Source organism: Mustelus asterias, chromosome 14 (assembly GCF_964213995.1).
Source record: "Mustelus asterias chromosome 14, sMusAst1.hap1.1, whole genome shotgun sequence".
Taxonomy (NCBI): Eukaryota; Metazoa; Chordata; class Chondrichthyes; order Carcharhiniformes; family Triakidae; genus Mustelus; species Mustelus asterias.
This window is the reverse complement of record NC_135814.1, coordinates 10,129,600-10,150,446: the sequence shown is the minus strand read 5'-3', so window position 1 is coordinate 10,150,446 and position 20,847 is coordinate 10,129,600. Positions and strand designations below refer to the sequence as shown.

General features: G+C 46.9%; 1 protein-coding gene across 1 annotated transcript in view; it reads left to right on the top strand.

Moving 5' to 3' along the window:
* slc15a2 (solute carrier family 15 member 2) overlaps positions 1-20,847 on the top strand; it is a 77,378-nt gene that overhangs the window by 35,226 nt on the left and 21,305 nt on the right. The window contains exons 13-18 of the mRNA XM_078227864.1: positions 2,413-2,457; positions 2,563-2,595; positions 3,929-4,017; positions 8,653-8,734; positions 11,725-11,850; positions 13,580-13,744. Coding sequence (XP_078083990.1) covers positions 2,413-2,457; positions 2,563-2,595; positions 3,929-4,017; positions 8,653-8,734; positions 11,725-11,850; positions 13,580-13,744 — 540 coding nt within the window. The remainder of the gene's footprint in view (positions 1-2,412; positions 2,458-2,562; positions 2,596-3,928; positions 4,018-8,652; positions 8,735-11,724; positions 11,851-13,579; positions 13,745-20,847) is intronic.

The following is a 20,847-nucleotide window of genomic DNA, read 5'->3' as shown; positions in this document are numbered from 1 at the left end:
GCCCTCAAACGGCAGAGCAGCCTATTGTCACCTGGGACTTTACCTTTGATAATTGACAACGTGCATCTGAGGGGAATCTGGATAAGTACACGAGGATGAAAAAGGAAAATTAGGAGGATGCACCGATAGGTTGAGATGGAGTAAAGTGAGAGGAGACTTGAGTGTAACATAAACCTCGGCACACTGTCTGTATGGAGTTTGTATGTTCTCCCCGTGTCTGCATGGGTTTCCTCCAGGTGCTCCGGTTTCCTCCCACAATCCAAAGATGTGCGGGTTAGGTTGATTGGCCATGCTAAATTGTTCCTTAGGGTCAGGGGGACTCGGAAGGTAAATATGTAGGGTTGCGGGGATAGGACCTGGGTGGGATTGCCTAATGGCCTCCTTCTGTGCTGTAGATTCTATGATTCTATAATATCCAGTTGGATAAAACGTCCCTCTCTCTGCGGTAAAGTCTACATAATTCACATCAGTGGGAGTCCATTTTGATGACCTTTGGGAATGACCACCAACATTCTCTTAAAACCGAGCATGCGCACGGTTGCGCAGTGGCCAGGAAGATACGGCATGAGCCTTGTTCTCTTCCGTTTGTGCGCCATTGCACAAACACTTTCAAGGTGCCACGGATTGAATAAAACTGGCCCTGCATCCAATGAGATTTTACAGGGAACATTGATGTTCGCTGACAGGAATAGATCATGACTTTGTGGAATAGAGCAATCTGGGTAATAGCGAGTGAGCAGCCCGTTCTACACCAATCCCGATGCTCGTTTCTGTTGACATCAATCAGGAGTCATAAAAAGTAGGCTGCAGGTCGGCCATCGCTCGATGGCCCAATGTTAGCACTTATCCCAGAGACAGCCAGACAGGGACAAAGTGGTATCATTTCCCGAATGACGCCAGGGCCACAGTGCTACATCCCGGCTGTACGTTGCTCAGTGACAAGCTGAAACTGGCAAGCAAGTTGTAAGTTTCAAACGGAAGATTACAGTGCTGGTAAAGTGATCACAGCTTCACTGAGCTGGGAGGTACGGTGGTACAGTGGTTAGCACTGCTGCCTCACAGCGCAAGGGACCTGGATTCGATTCTCAGCTTGTGTCACTGTCTGTGTGGAGTCTGCACATTCTCCCCGTGTCTGCGTGGGTTTCCTCCGGGTGCTCCGGTTTCTCCCACAGTCCAAAAGACGTGCTGGTTAGTTGCACTGGCCCTGCTAAATTCTCCCTCCGTGTATCCGAACAGGCGCCGGAGTGTGGCGACTAGGGGATTTTCAGAGTAACTCCACTGCAGTGTTAATGTAAGCCTACTTATGACTACTAAATAAACTTTACTTTGAGCTAAAGTGAGAGGATTCCAAGGTTCAGAAAGTCTTCTGAATAATGCTGAAATTATTGGTCCAGTACATTGTGAGATCTCATTCCTTAACCAATATAACTAAATAAAGCAGATCCACGTGTTATCATCCATGTCAAAAACTCCAAGGTATTTTATGGAGTCTGCCTGGACCATAACTTTTGCAATTTGAATTTGATGCGGGTAAGCATGAAATGTTTCATTGCAGGTATGATTCAAATGACCCACTAGGGAGCTTTTATCAAGCAAAGTTTATTTAAGAATATAGTTAACATTTATAGAAAGAAAATTAGCAATAGTTTTTACCAATTACAAACAAGAAAAAAAACAACCATGATATTGCATAAACCTTAACAATAAATGCACTGTTCCAACACAACAAAACTCCGTATAAGTGTACACCTGCCACAAGTTTAGCACAGAAAACAAGGATGCTCACATTTTGTTGTTGGATTCTGCAGCTTTCTTGACACACTCCCAGGCAAGCTTGAAGTCAGAACAGCTTCTCAAAACACCAGGGAGAGAGAGAGAGAGACAGACCACTGCATCCAGTCTGAAGTCCAAACACCTTCTAACTACCAACAACCAAAACTGAAAGTGAAAATTCTCTTGGGAGAGAAAAAAAACCCTGCCCCATCTGACCTGTCAATCATTCTTCCCACAGTAATTCAAAAGATCATAAACTCCCAGAAAGTGCATTAGGCCCAGATTAAAAATAAACAAAACCCCATTTAAACCATTTAAGCAGCAATAAAAGGACCTCTAATCAGACAGCTAGTGCCACAATGAAAAAAAAAACAAAGCTGCTTATAACTGCAGAGAACATGATTTAAAAAATACATTTCTTAAAGGCACAGTAGCGTCACACTCTGGATATTTAACTCCTTCCTGTTTGTGGGAGCTTGTTGTCTGCAAATTGCCAAGATTATAACAAGCAGAGTAATTCTTGGCTTTTCATTGGCTGTTAAAGCACTTTGGGAGGCCGTTGAGTTTATGAAAATCACTATGTGAGTGAAAGTTTAACGTGCAGAGCCAGCCAATAACGTTATGTTAATTTGTACCCAGGGATCTCGATGGACTCTGCAGGCAACCAGGATGAATTCAAACTTTGTAAGTATATCTTGTATCTTTTCCAGCGCTCTCATGCTAAATCAGATCTTAATTAAACATCCACACATCAAACTGACATTAACTCTCTGAATGCTCCTATTTCAGGGTGGTTTTATCATACAACCCGACCAGATGCAGGTGAGGTGGAAGGTGTTCTAACTTCTTGACAATTACATTATTGTAAAATCAAAGTGAAATGTTGCTGATGCTGTCACTTGGCTATCCATTCAATAAATATTAAATAAATATTTTTTTAAAATTATTCCAATTTTTCCAATCCAAATGTCTCCCCAGCCTCAAACTAACTTTTCTCTTATTCATTCACGAGACGTCACTGGCTAGACCATCATTTATTGCCCATCCCCTACTTGCCCTTGAGCAGGTGGTGGTGAGCTGCCTTCTTGAACCACTGAAGTCCCTGAGGTGTAGATACACCCACAGTGCTGTTAGCAAGGGAATTCCAGGATTCTGACCCAGTGACAGTGAAGGAACGGCAATATATTGCCATGTCAGGATGGTCAGTGACTTGGAGGGGAACCTCCAGGTGTTGGAGTTCCTGGGTATCTGCTGTCCTTCTCCTTCTAGGTGGTAGCGGTCATGGGTGCTGCCTAAGGAGCACTCTCTCAGGTGGGCGTAACAGATCCCTGGAGCACTCTTTGGAATAAGAGCAGTGGAGTTATCCCTGATGTCCCAACCAAAACCTATCCCTCAATCAACAAAATTGAAACCAAAGATCTGGTCTTCATCACGTTACTGTTGATGGGTTCAGCTGTTTGCTTTCTGGATATTCCCCCCCACTGTGGCATGGCAGCACAGTGGCACAGTGGTTAGCACTGTTGCCTTACAGCAGTTAGCACTGTTGCCTCACAGCGCCAGGGCCCCGGGTTCAATTCCTAGCTTGGGTGACTGTATGTGCGGAGTCTACACCTTCTCCCCATGTCTGCGTGGGTTTCCTCCAGGTGCTCCAGTTTCCTCTCAAAGTCCGAAAGACGTGCTGGTTAGGTGGATTAGCCATGATAAATTGTCCATTAGTGTCAGGGTGATTAGTAGGATAAATATGTATTCTAACGGGGCTAGGGGCTGGATGGGATTGTTATCGATGCAGAGTTGATGGGCCGAATGGCCTCCTTCTGCACTGTAGGATTTCTATGGTTTCTACAAAATCAAATCTAATCAGCTCAGAACAAACCCAACTCCACTTTCAGTGCATTGCCAACATTAAGATGCTAACACACACTACACTGTAGGGATTCTATGATTCTATGAATCCACTCAATTCTCCAGCTCTCCCCATTAAAGCTTACCCTTCTGATGGCAGCCATCTACATTGGGTATATGGTGATATAGGCATTTGTCTTTCCCACTAAACGTTGTTACTGTGAAGGGTTCCTGAGAGTGTGGTAAATACAAGTCTCCAGATCAATTATTCCTACTAATTCCTTTTACTTGTGGCTTTTGTTTTCTTCCACAGACTATTAATGCCCTTTTGATTGTTACTTTTATTCCAATCTTTGATATGGGAATCTATCCTCTCTTTAGGAAATGCAACATCGACTTGACGTAAGTATTTATAAGCCTTTAAGTTACACTTTCTCTCGCAATTCTCGGTAAATTGCCTGAACTAAATGAGGAAAAGATAGAAATGTAAACATAGAACATTTACAGTGTAAAAGGAGGCCATTCGGCCCATCATATCCATGCTGGCTAGTAGAGGGGTATGCACTCTAATCCCACTTTCCAGTTCTTGGCCTGTAACCCCATAGGTTCTGGCACCTCATGTGTATATCCTTGAGTGTGTTCAGGGGATTTCTGCCTCTCCCAGTCTTTCAGGCTGTGAGTTCCAGGCCCAATTCATCTAATCCCTCTGCCAGTTATTTTAAATCTATCCCCCGGTTATTATATAGGGCGGCACGGTGGCACAGTGGTTAGCACTGCTGCCTCACAGCACCAGTGACCTGGGTTTGATTCCTGGCTTGGGCCACTGTCTGTGTGGAGTTTGCATGTTCTCCCCGTGTCTGTGTGGGTTTCCTCCGGGTGCTCCGGTTTCCTCCCACAGTCTGAAAGACATGCTGGTTAGGGTGCATTGACCCGAACAGGTGCCAGAGTGTGGCGACTAGGGGAATTTCACAGTAACTTCATTGCAATGTTAATGTAAGCCTTACTTGTGACTAATAAATAAACTTTACTTGATTGACTTCTCTGCTATGGGGAATAAGCCCTTCCTATTCACACTACCTGGGCCTCTCATTATTTCATATGCCACAATTAAATCTTCCCTCAGCCTCCTCAATTCCAAAGAAAATAACCCCAAAATATCCAATTTTTCCTCAACGTTTGATGGCCATGGCCTTGTGAATCTTACTGGTACCCTCTTGAGTGCAATCATACTCTCTCTATAAAGTGACCAGAACTGGATGCCATACCACAGCCGTGGCACAGTGTTGGCACGCGTGTCTGTAAATTGTTGGAGTAAGCCATGCATTTGCGAGAGTGAATTAAAGGGAGCCGCCCATAAATGGGCCACCTCCTGAACCCACCACCAGGTGAACAAAAGCAGCAGGCGCATGGGAACGCAACCACCCCCAACTTCCCTTGAAGCCACATACTGTCCTGACATGGAATTATATTACCATTCGGCCCATCGAGTCTGCACTGACTCTGACAGAGCATCCTTCCAAGGCCCACCCCTGCCCTATCCCATTGACCACACATATTTACCCCACTAATCCCGCTAACCTACATCTCTTGGGACACCAAGGGGCAATTTACCATGGTCAATCCACCTAACCTGCACATCTCTGGACTGTGGGAGGAAGCTGGAGCATCCGGAGGAAACCCACGCAGACACGGGGAGAACACGCAGCTTCCGCACAGACAGTGACCCAAGCCGGGAATCGAACCCGGGGCCCTGGCGCTGTGAGGCAGCAGTGCTAACCACTGTGTCACTGTGCTGCCCTTTCCGGCACCCTAACAGCACTGTGGGTGTACCTACACTATGTGGACTGCGACAGTTCATGAAGATCGCTCGATGCCACCCCCTGGAGGGCAATTTGGGACGGACAGTAAATGCTGGCCTTGCTAACTGTGCCCACCTCGAAAATATCCTCGAGCTCTCTACCCCAAAAAGCTGTGGATGCTGGGAGTTTCAAAGCTGTTACTGAGAGATTTTTGTCAGAGTATTAAGGCAGGTAGACAGAATTAAGATTCAACTCAGCCATGATCTAATTGAGTGGCGGAATAACTTCAAGAATTTGGAATTGGGTGGCACGGTGGCACAGTGGTTAGCACTGCTCCCTCACAGCGCCGGCGACCGGGTTCGATTCCTGACTTGGGTCACTGTGTGTGTGGAGTTTGCACGTTCTCCCCGTGTCTGCGTGGGTTTCCTCCGGGTGCTCCTCCCACAGTCCAAAAATGTGCAGGTTAGGTTGATTAGCCATGCTAAATTGCCCGTTAATATCAGGGGGATTAGCGGGGTAACTATGTGCGGTTACAGGGATAGGACCTGGGTGGGATTGTTGTCAGTGCAGGATCAATGGGGCCGAATGGCCTCCTTCTGCACTGTGGGATTCTATGATTCTGTGGAATACTCCTGTCTGTGGAAGTGCAAGACAGAAAGCTTTGAGAACATGTATCTCATTTCAGCAATATTCAAGATAAAGACTTGTATTTATATAGCGCCTTTCACAACCTTTGGACACTCCTAATGTACTTTACCCCACCATCAATGAAGTGCTTTTGAAGTGTGGTCAACACCGCACTTCAAGAACAATTTGGGTTGATCGTGTCTTTAATGTACTAAACATCTCAAGGCGCTTGACAGGATCATTATCAAGCAAAATTTGACACTGAGCTATGTAAGGGGGTAAATAAGGAGCATGTAGGAAGGTGTGCTGAATGGCATCCTCCATCCATCTTGGGACATCTCATTGAGGATTTTTTTATTCATTCATGGGACATGGGCGTCGCTGGCTGGGCCAGCATTTATTGCCCATCCTTAGTTGTCCTTGGAGGGCAGTTGAGAGTCAACCACATTGCTGTGGCTCTGGAGTCACATGTAGGCCAGACCGGATAAGGACAGCAGATTTCCTTCCCTAAAGGACATTCGTGAATCAGATGGGTTTTTCTGACAATCAGCAATGGTTTCATGGGTAGATTCTTAATGTGGAGATGCTGGCGTTGGACTGGGGTAAGCACAGTAAGAAGTCTCACAACTAGATTCTTAATTTCAGATATTTTTTATTGAACTCAAATCCCACCATCTGCCGGGGGGTTCGAACCCGGGTCCCCAGAACATTAGCTGAGTCGCTGGATTAATAGTCTAGCGTTAATACCACTGGGCCATCACCTCCCCCTAAGTTTGGCTTGGGTTAGTTACAATGCACCTCTCTCAAATGGCTATCTGATACTAACATAGTCACCTCACCTCAATGGGTTCAAAATATAAATACCACAGAAACTCCACGGCTATATTAAAGAAACATTTTAGTATTCTCAGTAACCTCTGTTGGGAACAGGCGCCAAACCTTTTTAACAAGAAATGTTGATGATTTATTTATTTTCTATTGAGCATGGAGAGAATACTCAGAGGTCAAGTGAAGGCTCCAGTGGCTGAATGGCCTGCCCCAGCTTCGATTTTGTACATTCTTAAAGAATGCAGTTTATCAACAGATCCATTTGAAACTGGATGGGACAGCAGCTTTCCAGCTAACCCCACTGCATATTGCATCTCCATAGACCTGTCGTTTGGAAGTCCCACTTGTAATCTTCAATTGCATCAGACTGCAAGAATGTGAAGGAACAGCACAAAAAGCTGAAAAGCTTCCCAGTAAAACCCCTGTGCATAAATTGTGATGTCATTTCTAATAAATAACAGGCAACAGAGTAACTTCTATACTGTAATACAACTCATGCCGAGGGCTTGCTCATAAATCCCTCAACTGCATTCCATTCTGTAACTCACTCCCAGGTATCCATTATTCTGTACGTAAACCATCTGGAATCGTTGATTAGATTCCAGCCAGTAACTCACTCCCAAGTATCCATTATTCTATATGTAAGCCATCTGGAATCGTTGATTAGATTCCAACCAGTAACTCACTCCCAAGTTTTCATTATTCTATATACATAAACCATCCAAATTTCTGAGTTAGGTTACTTTTTCCCAATCTGACAATCTATCTGCTGTCCTTGGTGGATTTTCGACATTCTGTAGACTCAAACTTTTCCAAAACTCTGTCTATCTCCTAAATCGCACCAATTCCCTTTCATCCTTCACACACGTGTCTGTCGAACAATGCTGGCTCCCCATTCATTAATTAAAAATTCTCAGCCTTCAACTCCATTGTGCTCAGGTGGTGAAAAGGGTAAATTCCTTATTTACATCTCAATTGTCAGTGCTTACAGATTAAAAGTGTGATTGGCTAACACCTGAGCCCCAATTTGGACGGCACGATGGCACAGTGGTTAGTACTGCTGCCACACAGGGGCCCGGGTTCGATTCCAGCCCCAGGTGACAGTCTGTGTGGAGTTTGCACGTTCTCCCCATGTCCGCATATGTTTCCTCCGGGTGTTCCGGTTTCCTCCCACAGTCCAAAGATATGCAAGTTGGATGGATTAGCCATGCTAAATTGCCCCTCAGTGTCCTAAAATGAGTAGGTTAGAGGGATTAACCATGGGAAATGTGCGGGATTATGGGGATAGGGTGGAGGGGAGGGCCTGGGTAGGATGTTCTTTCAGAGAGTCAGTGCAGACACGGTGGGCCGAATGGCCTCCTGTAGGGTTTCTGTAGGAAAAGCGGCAACATGGAGGTCTTGTGAATTCTCCAGCTGACGTTTCAGATCACCTCCATAAGAGGCTGGGAGGTCCAAGCAGTCTCAGGATAAGGGGCTGATCATTTAGGAGCGAGATGAGGAGAACTTTCTTCACTCTGTGGGGTCTTTGAAAGAGAATCTTTGAGATTCTCTGCCCTGGAAGGGTGTGCACACTCCATCATTTTTCAACCTTGATAGGCTGGATTTTGGTCCCTTGAAATCAAAGGGAGCGCCTGGGAAAGTGGAATTGAGGTCGGAGATCAGCCATGCTCACGTTGAAAGGGGGAGCAGAGTCATGTGGTCCACCCCTGCTCCTAATGCTAATCATCTTGTCCTAAGTCTCCTTGAGTTGCAAACCTTCTTATGTTTCTTCATGGCTCCCTAGGCCCCTCAAGCGTATGACAATCGGGATGATCCTGGCAGCAGTGGCGTTCGTGGCAGCGACCGCTGTGGAGATCGAAGTTCAGGTACGAGCAGAACGGTGCCCAGTCCGTGGCGGGTGATCTCAGAGAACCTTCGATTGGAGTCGCTGTGCACGCAGCAGCTAGAGCTGGGAAAACTGGACCGAGCGGGAAGAATAGTAGCTGAGGGAGGCAGCAGGGTCACGGAACAGAGAACACAGGAGGGGAAATGATACTTGTTATGCAGCAAGTTGTTCCGATCTGGAATGCACTTCCAGAAAAGGTGCAAGCAGGTTCAACAGGAACTTTCAAAAGGGAATTGGATCAATAGTTGAGATGGAAAACTCCCCTGCAGAGTTTTGGGGGAAAGATCCGTGAACGGGGGACTAGTTAGATAGTTCTTTCAAAGAGGCAGTGCAGGCACGATGGGCTGAATGGCCTCCTTCTGGCCTGTATGATTCTAATGTCTCATATCTAATTTCTCAGTCATAAAAATTAATTGGCCCTAATTAATTGGCAACAGTCCGAGACTGAAACAGTCTGTTTGCAAACATATTTGACCTCATTATGAACTTACAACCACATATTTGCGTCATCACTAAGACTGCCTATTCCTACCCCTGTAACAATGCCCACCTTCACCCCTAGGCCAGGTCATCTACTGCTGAAAACCTCATCCATGCTTTTGTTACTCCCAGACTTGACTATTGCAACATTCTCCTAAGACCATAAGACATAGGAGCAGAATTAGGCCACTCAGACCAACGAGTCTGCTCCGCCATTCAATCATGGCTGATTTTTTTCTCATCCCCATTCCCCTGCCTTTTCCCCATAACCCCTGATTCCCTTCTTAATCAAGAACCTATCTATCTCTGTCTTAAAAGACACTCAATGACCTGACCTCCACAGCCTTCTGCCCCAAAGAGTTCCATAGATTCACCACTCTCTGGCTGAAGAAATTCCTCCTCATCTCCTGATTGGTCTCCAACATTCAATGTTGGGAGTGGGAATGGAGGGATACAAAAGAATGGTCTAGTTTGGACCAGGGAGCGGCACGGGCTTGGAGGGCCGAAGGGCCTGTTCCTGTGCTGTACTGTTCTTTGTTCTTTGTTCAATGAATTTAGTTCAATTGGTTCAAACCCAGTTGAAACGCTGAGGGGAGGAGGAACTGGGAGAGTCTGTGACTTTGCTTTCCCATCTGGGAAATAAACCAGTTTAAGGTACAGGCTAGCTTCAGACCCACTGGCCGGAATTTTACCAGCCCGCCCGCCCGCCACGGGAATCGGAGCGGGTGAGGGGCGGACAATGGGAAGGTCCATTAACCTCAGGCAGGGTTTTACAGTTTCTGGCCGTAAAATCCCACCCATACTTCCCCTGCACAAAATTATTGGTATTAGCACCAATCATACTGGATGGGACAAGAGTCACATTTAGGTCAGACCAGATCATCTTCCCCAAGGGTGATGGGTGGGATTTTATGGCCTCACTCATCCTGAAACTGTAAAATCCCGCCCAGGTTCAATGAACCTTTTCATGTTCCGCCGCTTGCCCGCTTCGATTCCCGTGGCGGATGGTAAAATTCCAGCCAATGAGTGAATCAGCTGGGTTTTTAACTAAAGTCCCAACAAATCTAGATTTTTAAAATTGAATTCTAATTCCTAAACTGCCATGGTGGGACTTGAACACAAGCTCAAACTTCACTATACCACACTATTGTACCCATGTTGGAGAGGCAATAGCATAGTGGTGATGTCACTAGCCTAGTAATCCAGGCTAATGCTGTAAGGGACATGGGTTCAAATCCCATTACGGCAGCTGGTGGAGTTTAATTTCAATTAATAAGTCTGAGTTTTTTTTAAGAAAAGCTAGTCTCAGTGATGGTGACCATATAAAACCACAATCGATTCTTGAAAAACCCTCCTGGTTCACTAATGTCCTTTAGGGAAGGAAATCTGCCGTCCTTATCCAGTCTGGCCTACATGTGACTCCAGATCCACAGCAATGTGGTTGACTTTCAACTGTCCACTGAAATGGCCACGCGAGACTCTCAGTTCAAAGGTGATTAGCGGTGGACAACAAGTGCTGGTCTTGTCAGGAACAACTAAATCTCAAGAAAGGAAAAAGAAAAAATAAGCAGCATGATGGCACAGTGGTTAGCGCTGCTACCTCACAGCACCAGGGACCCGGGTTCGATTCTGGCCTCGGGTCACTGTCTGCGTGGAGTTTGCATGTTCTCCCCATGTCTGCATGGGTTTCCTCCAGGTGCTTTAGTTTGCTCCCACACTCCAAAGACGTGCGGGTTAGGTGGATTGGCCATGGTAAAATTGCCTGTTATTCCCAAGGTGCGTAGGTTTGGTGATTAGCCATGGTAAATGTGCAGGGTACAGGGAGAGGGCCTGGGTAAGATACTCTGCCAGAGAGCTGGTGCAGACTCATAGAATCTTAGAATCCCTACAATGCAGCAGGAGGCCATTCGGCCCATTGAGTCTGCACCGACCACAATCCCACCCTATTCCCGTAACACGATATATTTACCCCAGTTAGCCCCCCTGACACTAGGGTCAATTTTTCATGGCACATCAATCTCACCTGCACATCTTTGGACTGTGGGAGGAAACCGGAGCACCCGGAGGAAACCCACGCAGACATGGGGAGAATGTGCAAACTCCAGACAAACAGTGACCCGAGGCTGGAATTGAACCCGGGTCCCTGGCGCCGTGAGGCAGCAGTGTTAGCCACTGCTCCACCATACCGCTCGATGGGCTGAATGGCCTCCTTCTGCACTCTAGTGATTCCATGGCTGGAATTGTACCACCCTGCCCGTCCCGGGAATCGGAGTGGGCGGGAGGCAGACCGTGGAAAGGTCTGTTGACCTCAGGTGGGATTTTACAGTTTCGGAACGAGCGAGTCTGTAAAATCCTACCCAATATGTTTTAGATTGTGTTCCAAAAATACACGCAGTCAGTCAGATTTGAAAGTCTAGCCGGCCAGCGGAACTGGATATATTTTTCCTATTTGAATGCAGTAAAACACGTTGATGTCCTTTGATTTTTCAGAGCACGGTGATGCCTGAGCCCGCAGCTACAGAAAGTTACATTCAGTTCCTAAATCTGGCAGATAAAGACATAAACATCACTCTCCAAGGACATAACAACTTTCCGGTCACCATGGCCCCCTTTCAGGTAAATGTCGACGCTACCATACGCTCGCGCACTCCCAGCTCTCTGTAAAACTCAGGCAAAAAGCGGAAATGGATAGCCTCCTTCTGAAAAGCTCCCACCCTCCTGTCGTGAAGTTCTGGCTCGTGCTGGGAGGGGCAAACATGGCTGGGTTGGTATCGCTCTCCATCCCAGAGGCAGACAATCTCGACAATGGGGGAAGAGGGTGATGGGCAACCTGATAGAAGACTGTAAAATTATAAGAGACATAGATAGGGTTGACAGTCAGAATCTTTTTCCCAAAGTTGAAATGTCGAACACTATGGAGCACCCACTTAAGGTGAGAGGGGGGAAAGTTCAAAGGAGATGTGAGGGGCAAATGTTTTACACAGAGAGTGGTATGTGTCTGGAACGCGCTGTCAGGGGTGGTGGTGGAGGCAGGTACGGTAGGGGCATTTAAGGAGCCTTTAGATAAGCACATGAATATGCGAAGAATAGAGGGATATGGACCAAGGCCAGGCAGAAGGGATTAGTTTAATTTGGCGTCATGTTTGGCACAACACTGTGGTCAAAGGGTCTGTTCCTATGCTGTACTGTTCTATGTTCTAGAAAATGTAGGCTGACTCTCCAGGTGCAGCACTGTGTGAGTGCTGCACTGTTGTCTTTCAGACAAAGCCCTGTCTACCCTGTCCAGTGGATGCAAAAGACTCCACTGCACTATTTTGAAGATAGGTGGGGTGCAGGGTGGGGGATGGGGGTGGGGTTCCCTGGTATCCTGGTCAATATTCACCCCGCGATTAACATCAGTTTTTAAAACACCTGGTCATTATCACATTGTTGTTTATGGGATCTTGCTGTGCACACAATGGTGTGTGCTATGCACTGCCGAGTTTCCTACATCACAGCAGTGACTATACTTCAAGTGTATTTCATTGTCTGTAACGCGCTTTGTTCAAAGGTTGTGCAAAGCTCTCTGTTTTCGGACAATGTTTCAGAGGAAGTTAGGAACACGGGGAGGTCATTCAGCCCCTTGAGCCCGTCCTACTTCAGGCAGCTCCTGGCTGCCAACAGCTCTTCGGATAAGTGAGTTAGGTCAACCCAGCAGGGCTGAGCAGCCTAGTGGCACAGTGGTTAGCACGACTGCCTCACAGCGCCATGGACCCGGGTTCGATTCCCGGCTTGGGTGACTGTCTGTGTGGAGTCTGCACGTTCTCCCCGTGTCTGCGTGGGTTTCCTCCGGGTGCTCTGGGGTCTGCTGTTCAATGTCTCATCCATGTTAATATTTCTGAGGTATGAGCTGTGACAATGAGGCTACTCAACACATGGCGAGCACTGTAGACCATGCCTAATGCACAATTTTGTGGGATCTTCCCCTGGTCTCAGCCTCTCCCTATCTCTGTGACTTCCTCTGGTCCTGCAACACTCTATAATCCCTGCGCTGTTCCAATTCTGCTTCCTTCCCCACCGCGATTTCTATCGTTCCACCATTGGTGGCCGTGCCTTCAGCTGCCTGGACCCTACATGCTCTGGAAATTCATCCCCTAAACCTCTCTGCATCTCTAACTCCTTTAAGGCATTCAATAAATCTATGTCTTTGACCACCGAATATCTTTCCTTAGCTTCGTGTCTGATTATGTTCCTGTGAGGTACTTTGGGATGTTTTTCGTTGTTAAGGACAGTATATGAATACAAGTTGTCAGAAAGTGCTACTTTATTGAAAATGTAAACCAAAGTGTCTCTCTCCTTTCCCCAGGACCCAGACAATTACATCAAGTTAAACCTCAATTCTCCGAGTCAATCATTCAGTTTTGATCTTCAGTATGGAAACGTGAAGACAAAGTGCTCGCAAAACATCAGTGAAATGGAAGCCTACAGTGTGGCGCTGTATAAAGAGGGCACAACACTGCACTGCAAACTGGTCAGTGAGCTAGGTCTTTTAACACTCGGATAAGTGAGTTAGGTTAACCCAGCAGGGCTGAGCAGCAGGACGGTGGCACAATGGTTAGCATGGCTGCCTCACAGTGCCAGGGACCCGGGTTCAATTCCCAGCTTGGGTCTGTGTGAAGTCTGCACGTTCTCCCCGTGCCTGCGTGGGTTTTCTCTGGGTGCTCTGGGGTCTGACAGGAAGCAGACAAAGCTTCCAGGTGGCATGGTGGCACAGTGGTTAGCACTACTGATTCACAGCGTCAGGGACCTGGGTTCAATTCTGGCAGTAAGAAGTTTAACAACACCAGGTTAAAGTCCAACAGGTTTATTTGGTAGCAAAAGCCACACAAGCTTTCGGAGCTCCAAGCCCCTTCTTCAGGTGAGTGGGAATTCTGTTCACAAACAGGGCATATAAAGACACAAACTCAATTTACATGAATAATGGTTGGAATGCGAATACTTACAACTAATCAAGTCTTTAAGATACAAACAATGTGAATGGAGAGAGCATCAAGACAGGCTAAAGAGATGTGTATTGTCTCCAGACAGGACAGCCAGTGAGACTCTGCAGGTCCAGGCAAGCTGTGGGGATTACAAATAGTGTGACATAAACCCAATATCCCGGTTGAGGCCGTCCTCGTGTGTGCGGAACTTGGCTATCAGTTTCTGCTCAGATTCTGACCACTTCAATTCTGGCCCCAGGTCACTGACAGAGTGGAGTTTGCATGTTCTCTCCGTGGGTTTCCTCCGGGTGCTCTGGTTTCCTCCCACACTCAAAAGATGCGCGGGTTAGGTTAATTGGCCATGCTAAATTGCCCCTTAGTGTCAGGGAGATTGCAGGGTAAATAAGTGGGGTTATGGGGAAAGAGCCTGGTGGAATTGTGGTCGGTGCAGACTCAATAGGCCGGGTGGCCTCCTTCTGCACTGTAGGGATTCTATGATTTTGGTTGAACATAGAACATAGAACATAGAACAGTACAGCACAGAACAGGCCCTTCGGCCCACGATGTTGTGCCGAGCTTTATCTGAAACCAAGATCAAGCTATCCCACTCCCTATCATCCTGGTGTGCTCCATGTGCCTATCCAATAACCGCTTAAATGTTTCTAAAGTGTCTGACTCCACTATCACTGCAGGCAGTCCATTCCACACCCCAACCACTCTCTGCGTAAAGAACCTACCTCTGATATCCGTCCTGTATCTCCCACCACAAACCCTATAGTTATGCCCCCTTGTAATAGCTCCATCCACCCGAGGAAATAGTCTTTGAACGTTCACTCTATCTATCCCCTTCATCATTTTATACACCTCTATTAAGTCTCCCCTCAGCCTCCTCCGCTCCAGAGAGAACAGCCCTAGCTCCCTCAACCTTTCCTCATATGACCTACCCTCCAAACCAGGCAGCATCCTGGTAAATCTCCTCTGCACTCTTTCCAGCGCTTCCACATCCTTCTTATAGTGAGGTGACCAGAACTGCACACAATATTCCAAATGTGGTCTCACCAAGGTCCTGTACAGTTGCAGCATAACCCCACGGCTCTTAAACTCCAACCCCCTGTTAATAAAAGCTAACACACTATAGGCCTTCTTCACAGCTTTATCCACTTGAGTGGCAACCTTTAGAGATCTGTGGATATGGACCCCAAGATCTCTCTGTTCCTCCACAGTCTTCAGAACCCTACCTTTGACCCTGTAATCCACATTTAAATTTGTCCTACCAAAATGAATCACCTCACATTTATCAGGGTTAAACTCCATTTGCCATTTTTCAGCCCAGCTTTGCATCCTATCTATGTCTCTTTGCAGCCTACAACAGCCCTCCACCTCATCCACTACTCCACCAATCTTGGTGTCATCAGCAAATTTACTGATCCACCCTTCAGCCCCCTCCTCTAAGTCATTAATAAAAATCACAAAGAGCAGAGGACCAAGCACTGATCCCTGCGGCACACCGCTAGCAACCTGCCTCCAATCCGAAAATTTTCCATCGACCACCACCCTCTGTCTTCGGTCAGACAGCCAGTTACCTATCCAATCGGCCAACTTTCCCTCTATCCCACACCTCCTCACTTTCATCATAAGCCGACCATGGGGGACCTTATCAAACACCTTACTAAAATCCATGTATATGACATCAACTGCCCTACCTTCATCAACACACTTAGTTACCTCCTCAAAAAATTCTATCAAATTTGTGAGGCACGACTTGCCCTTCACGAATCCGTGCTGACTATCTCGGATTAATCCGCATCTTTCTAAATGGTCGTAAATCCCATCCCTAAGGACCCTTTCCATCAATTTACCAACCACCGAAGTAAGACTAACCGGTCTATAATTACCAGGGTCATTTCTATTCCCTTTCTTAAACAGAGGAACAACATTCGCCATTCTCCAGTCCTCTGGCACCATCCCCGTGGACAGCAAGGACCCAAAGATCAAAGCCAAAGGCTCTGCAATCTCATCCCTTGCCTCCCACAGAATCCTAGGATACATTTCATCAGGCCCAGGGGACTTATCGACCTTCAGTTTATTCAAAACTGCCAAGACATCCTCCCTCCGAACATCTATTTCCTCCAGCCTATTAGCCTGTAACACCTTCTCTTCCTCAAAAACATGGCCCCTCTCCTTGGTGAACACTGAAGAAAAGTATTCATTCATCACCTCGCCTATCTCTACTGACTCCATACACAAGTTCCCACTACTGTCCTTGACCGGCCCTAACCTCACCCTGGTCATTCTTTTATTCCTCACATAAGAGTAAAAAGCCTTGGGGTTTTCCTTGATCCGACCCGCCAAGGACTTCTCATGTCCCCTCCTAGCTCTCCTAAGCCCCTTTTTCAGCTCATTCCTTGCTAACTTGTAACCCTCAATCGAGCCATCTGAACCTTGTTTCCTCATCCCTACATAAGCTTCCCTCTTCCTTTTCACAAGACATTCCACCTCTTTTGTGAACCATGGTTCCCTCACTCGGCCATTTCCTCCCTGCCTGACAGGAACATACCTATCAAGGACATCCAGTATTTGTTCCTTGAAAAAGTTCCACTTTTCATTAGTTCCTTTCTCTGACAGTTTCTGTTCCCAACTTATGCCCCCTAATTCTTGCCTAATCGCATCATAATTACCCCTCCCCCAATTGTAAACCTTGCCCTGCCGTACGGCCCTATCCCTCTCCATTGCAATAACAAAAGACACCGAATTGTGGTCACTATCTCCAAATTGCTCTCCCACAACCAAATCTAACACTTGGCCCGGTTCATTTCCCAGTACCAAATCCAATGTGGCCTCACCTCTAGTCGGCCCATCCACATATTGTGTCAGGAAACCCTCCCGCACACACTGCACAAAAACTGCCCCATCCAAACTATTTGACCTACAAAGGTTCCAATCAATATTTGGAAAGTTAAAGTCCCCCATGACAACTACCCTGTGACCCCCACACATATCCATAATCTGCTTAGCAATTTCTTCCTCCACATCTCTATTACTATTTGGGGGCCTATAGTAAACTCCTAGCAACGTGACCGCTCCTTTCCTATTTCTAACTTCAGCCCATATTACCTCAGTGTGCAGATCCCCCACGAAGTGCCTTTCCGCAGCCGTTAAACTATCCTTGATTAACAATGCCACTCCTCCACCTCTTTTACCAGCTTCCCTACACTTAGTGAAACATCTATACCCCGGAACGTCCAACAACCATTCCTGTCCTTGTTCTACCCACGTCTCCGTAATGGCCACAACATCGTAGTCCCAAGTACCAATCCACGCCCCAAGTTCATCTACCTTGAGGCGTGGGATTAATGGATAAGGGATCAGGAGTGGTGGCTAACTAGGGGCTGATGTGGAGGGGGAGGGGGGGTGGGAATGGGGGAAGATTAGCTCTGACGAAGGGTCATCCAGGCTCGAAACGTTTGCAGATGCTGTCAGACCTGCTGAGATTTTCCGACATTTTCTCTTTTTGTTTCACCTTCCTACCCTTCTCCCACTCACTTCCCACCCTTATGTAAATCAGCAGGGTCGGCCAGAGCCAGAGGGTGCTAGGGCTGGAGAGCAGTAGCATTTTCTTTGTTGTCCACCTCTGCTCTGAACCAATCCTGGCCACGTAAATCTGACCCCTGACCTCTGTGACTCGGGATCACACCAGGAATTCGGCAATTAGCCGCCTCGCCATTGGAGGGAAGTTACTGTTACTGCACAGCTTCCTGCACCAGTTTACAGGGTATGTAACACAGACCACTGGGATTCTGTTGAATCATAGAATCCTACAATGCAGGAGGAGGCCATTTGGCCCATCGAGTCTGCACCGGCCACAATCCCACCCAGGCCCTATCCTCATAACCCCATGCATTTACCTTAGCTAGTCCCCTGACACTAAGGGGCAATTTACCACGGCCAGTCAACCTAATCAGCACATCTTTGGACTGCGGGAGGAAACCGGAGCAACCGGAGGAAACCCACGTGAAAACCCATGGGAGAATGTGCAAACTCCACACAGACAGTGACCCAATCAGGGAATCGAACCCGGGTCCCTGGCGCTGTGAGGTAGCAGTGCTAACCACTGTGCCACCGTGCCGCCCAAAGTTCTGGAACCTTGCATCAAGATTAGTCACAGGAACTAATGGCTGAAACCACACAGCTCGATCGATCGGGAGAATCCTTAAGGAATTTTCTCAGGATGAAATGATTAGCACCTTTAATTTAGCCAATTGCAGACAGAGAGGCTAATTTTCATGCCCCGCCCACCACGGGAATCATAGCGTTTGGAGGGGGCTGGGGGAGCTGAGGGTGTTGGGGGGGGCGGGGGGGGTGGGGTGGTTGGTGGCAGCAACCATGCAAAGGTCCATTGATTTGGGGATTTTCCAGTTTTGGGGTGAGCATGGCTGGAAAATCCTGCCCAGAATCATTGAAACCTACATCACCGAGGGAGGCTATTCAGCCCATCTTGCCTTGGTGAAGCTATCCAAGTGACCTGGACCCCGTTACCCCTGATAATTTTTCCTTTTCAAATATATATCCAATCCACTTTTGAAAGTGACTATTCCACCACACTTGGCATTGTTCCCGAATCGTGTCGCGTGGAATTAAACACACAACTCCAGCTGAATCTAATCAGTGTCCTGTGAAGATAATCATTCTGTGAAGGCTTATCATTTTAGCACCAATCCTTCCATTCACTTCTTGCCTCCAATATCTGTCACAAATTTGATTATATTTACACTATGTCAGTGTTGCTCGGAACTTTCTCACCGGATTGTCTTTGCTTCCGCCTTCCCATTCCTCTTATCATCACCCTGTTGAACGGGAGCAGCATCACACTGTGATAGACACTACGGCTGGGAAAGGCAATGGCCTAGTGGTATTATTGCTAGACTATTAATCCAGAAACTCAGCTAATATTCTGGGGATCTGGGTTCGAATCCCGCCATGGCAGATGGTGGAATTTACAGATGCACCATGGAAAGCATTCTTTCTGGTTGTATCACAGCTTGGTATGGCTCCTGCTCTGCCCAAGACAGCAAAAAACTACAAAAGGTCATGAATGTAGCCCAATCCATCACGCAAACCAACCTCCCACCCATTGACCCAGTCTACACTTCCCACTGTCTCGGCAAAGCAGCCAGCATAATTAAGGACCTCACGCACCCCAGATAAACTCTCTTCCACCTTCTTCCGTTAGGTAAAAGATACAAAAATCTGAGGTCACATATCAACCGACTCAAGAACAGTTTCTTCCCTGCTGCTGTCAGACTTTTGAATGGACTTACCTTGCATTAAGTTGGTCTTTCTCTACATCCTAGCTATGACTGTAACACTGCATTCTGCACTCTCTCGTTTCCTTCTCTATGAACGGTATGTTTTGTCTGTACAGCGCGCAAGAAACAATACTTTTCACTGTATGTTAATACACGTGACAATAATAAATCAAATCAAATCAAAATTTGAATTCAGTAAAAAAACTTGAATTAAGAATCTACTGCTGACCATGAAACCATTGTCGATTGTCGGAAAAACCCATCTGGTTCACTAATGTCCTTTAGGGAAGGAAATCTGCCGTCCTTACCTGGTCTGGCCTACATGTGACTCCAGAGCCACAGCAAAGTGGTTGACTCTCAACTACCCTCAGGCAATTAGGGATGGGCAATAAGTGCTGGCCCAGCCAGCGACGCCCATGTCCCATGGATAAATAAAAAGAAAGCTCCCTCAGTGTTGCCTCCCTGCTGCGATCTTCAATCTTTTAAACTTCATGTTGGGCATTTCCTCGCCATGACTTCTTGGTTTATTTCATCTCACATCTTCTCAGTCTTGCTGGTGTTCCAGACTTTAAACCTCGGCCCTTCAAATGAGTTAAGTTTCGGATAGGCTGACTCTGCCCTGTGTGATATTAACTTATCAACGTTTGATCCATTTGGAAGAAATTCCCTTGTTTTCAGTTTTAAATTAGCATTCATCGAGTTCAGTGGATCCCCACTACCCCCATTGGATGATATTCTTTTAATTCTGACATGGGATTGGGTGTCACTGGCTGGGCCAGCATTTATTGCCCATCTCTAATTGTCCTTGGACTGAGTGGTTTGTTAGGCCATTTCAGAGGGCAGTTAAAAGTCAACCACATTGTTGTCAGCCTGAAGTCACGTGTAGGCCAGACCAGGTAAGGATGGCAGATTTCCTTCCCTAAAGGACATTAGTGAATCATAGAATCCCTACAGTGCAGAAGAGGCCATTCAGCCCATCAGGTCTGCACCAACTCCCTGACAGAGTATCTTACCCAGGCTCTCTCCCCCACCCTAACCCTATAGCCCATACATTTACCATGGCTAATTCATCTAAACGTGACATCTTGGAACACTAAGGGGCAATTTAGCATGGCCAATGTACCCAACCTGCAGATCTTTGGTGTGTGGGAGGAAACGAGAGCACCCAGAGGAAACTCATGCAGACATGGGGAGAACTTGCAAACTCGCAAAAGCAGTCACCCAAATTCGGAATCGAATCCGGGTCTCTGGAGCTGTGAGGCAGCAGTGTTAACAACTGTGCCACCATGCACCAATGGGTTTTTAGAACAATTGACAAAGGTTTCATGGTCATCATTAGATTTTTA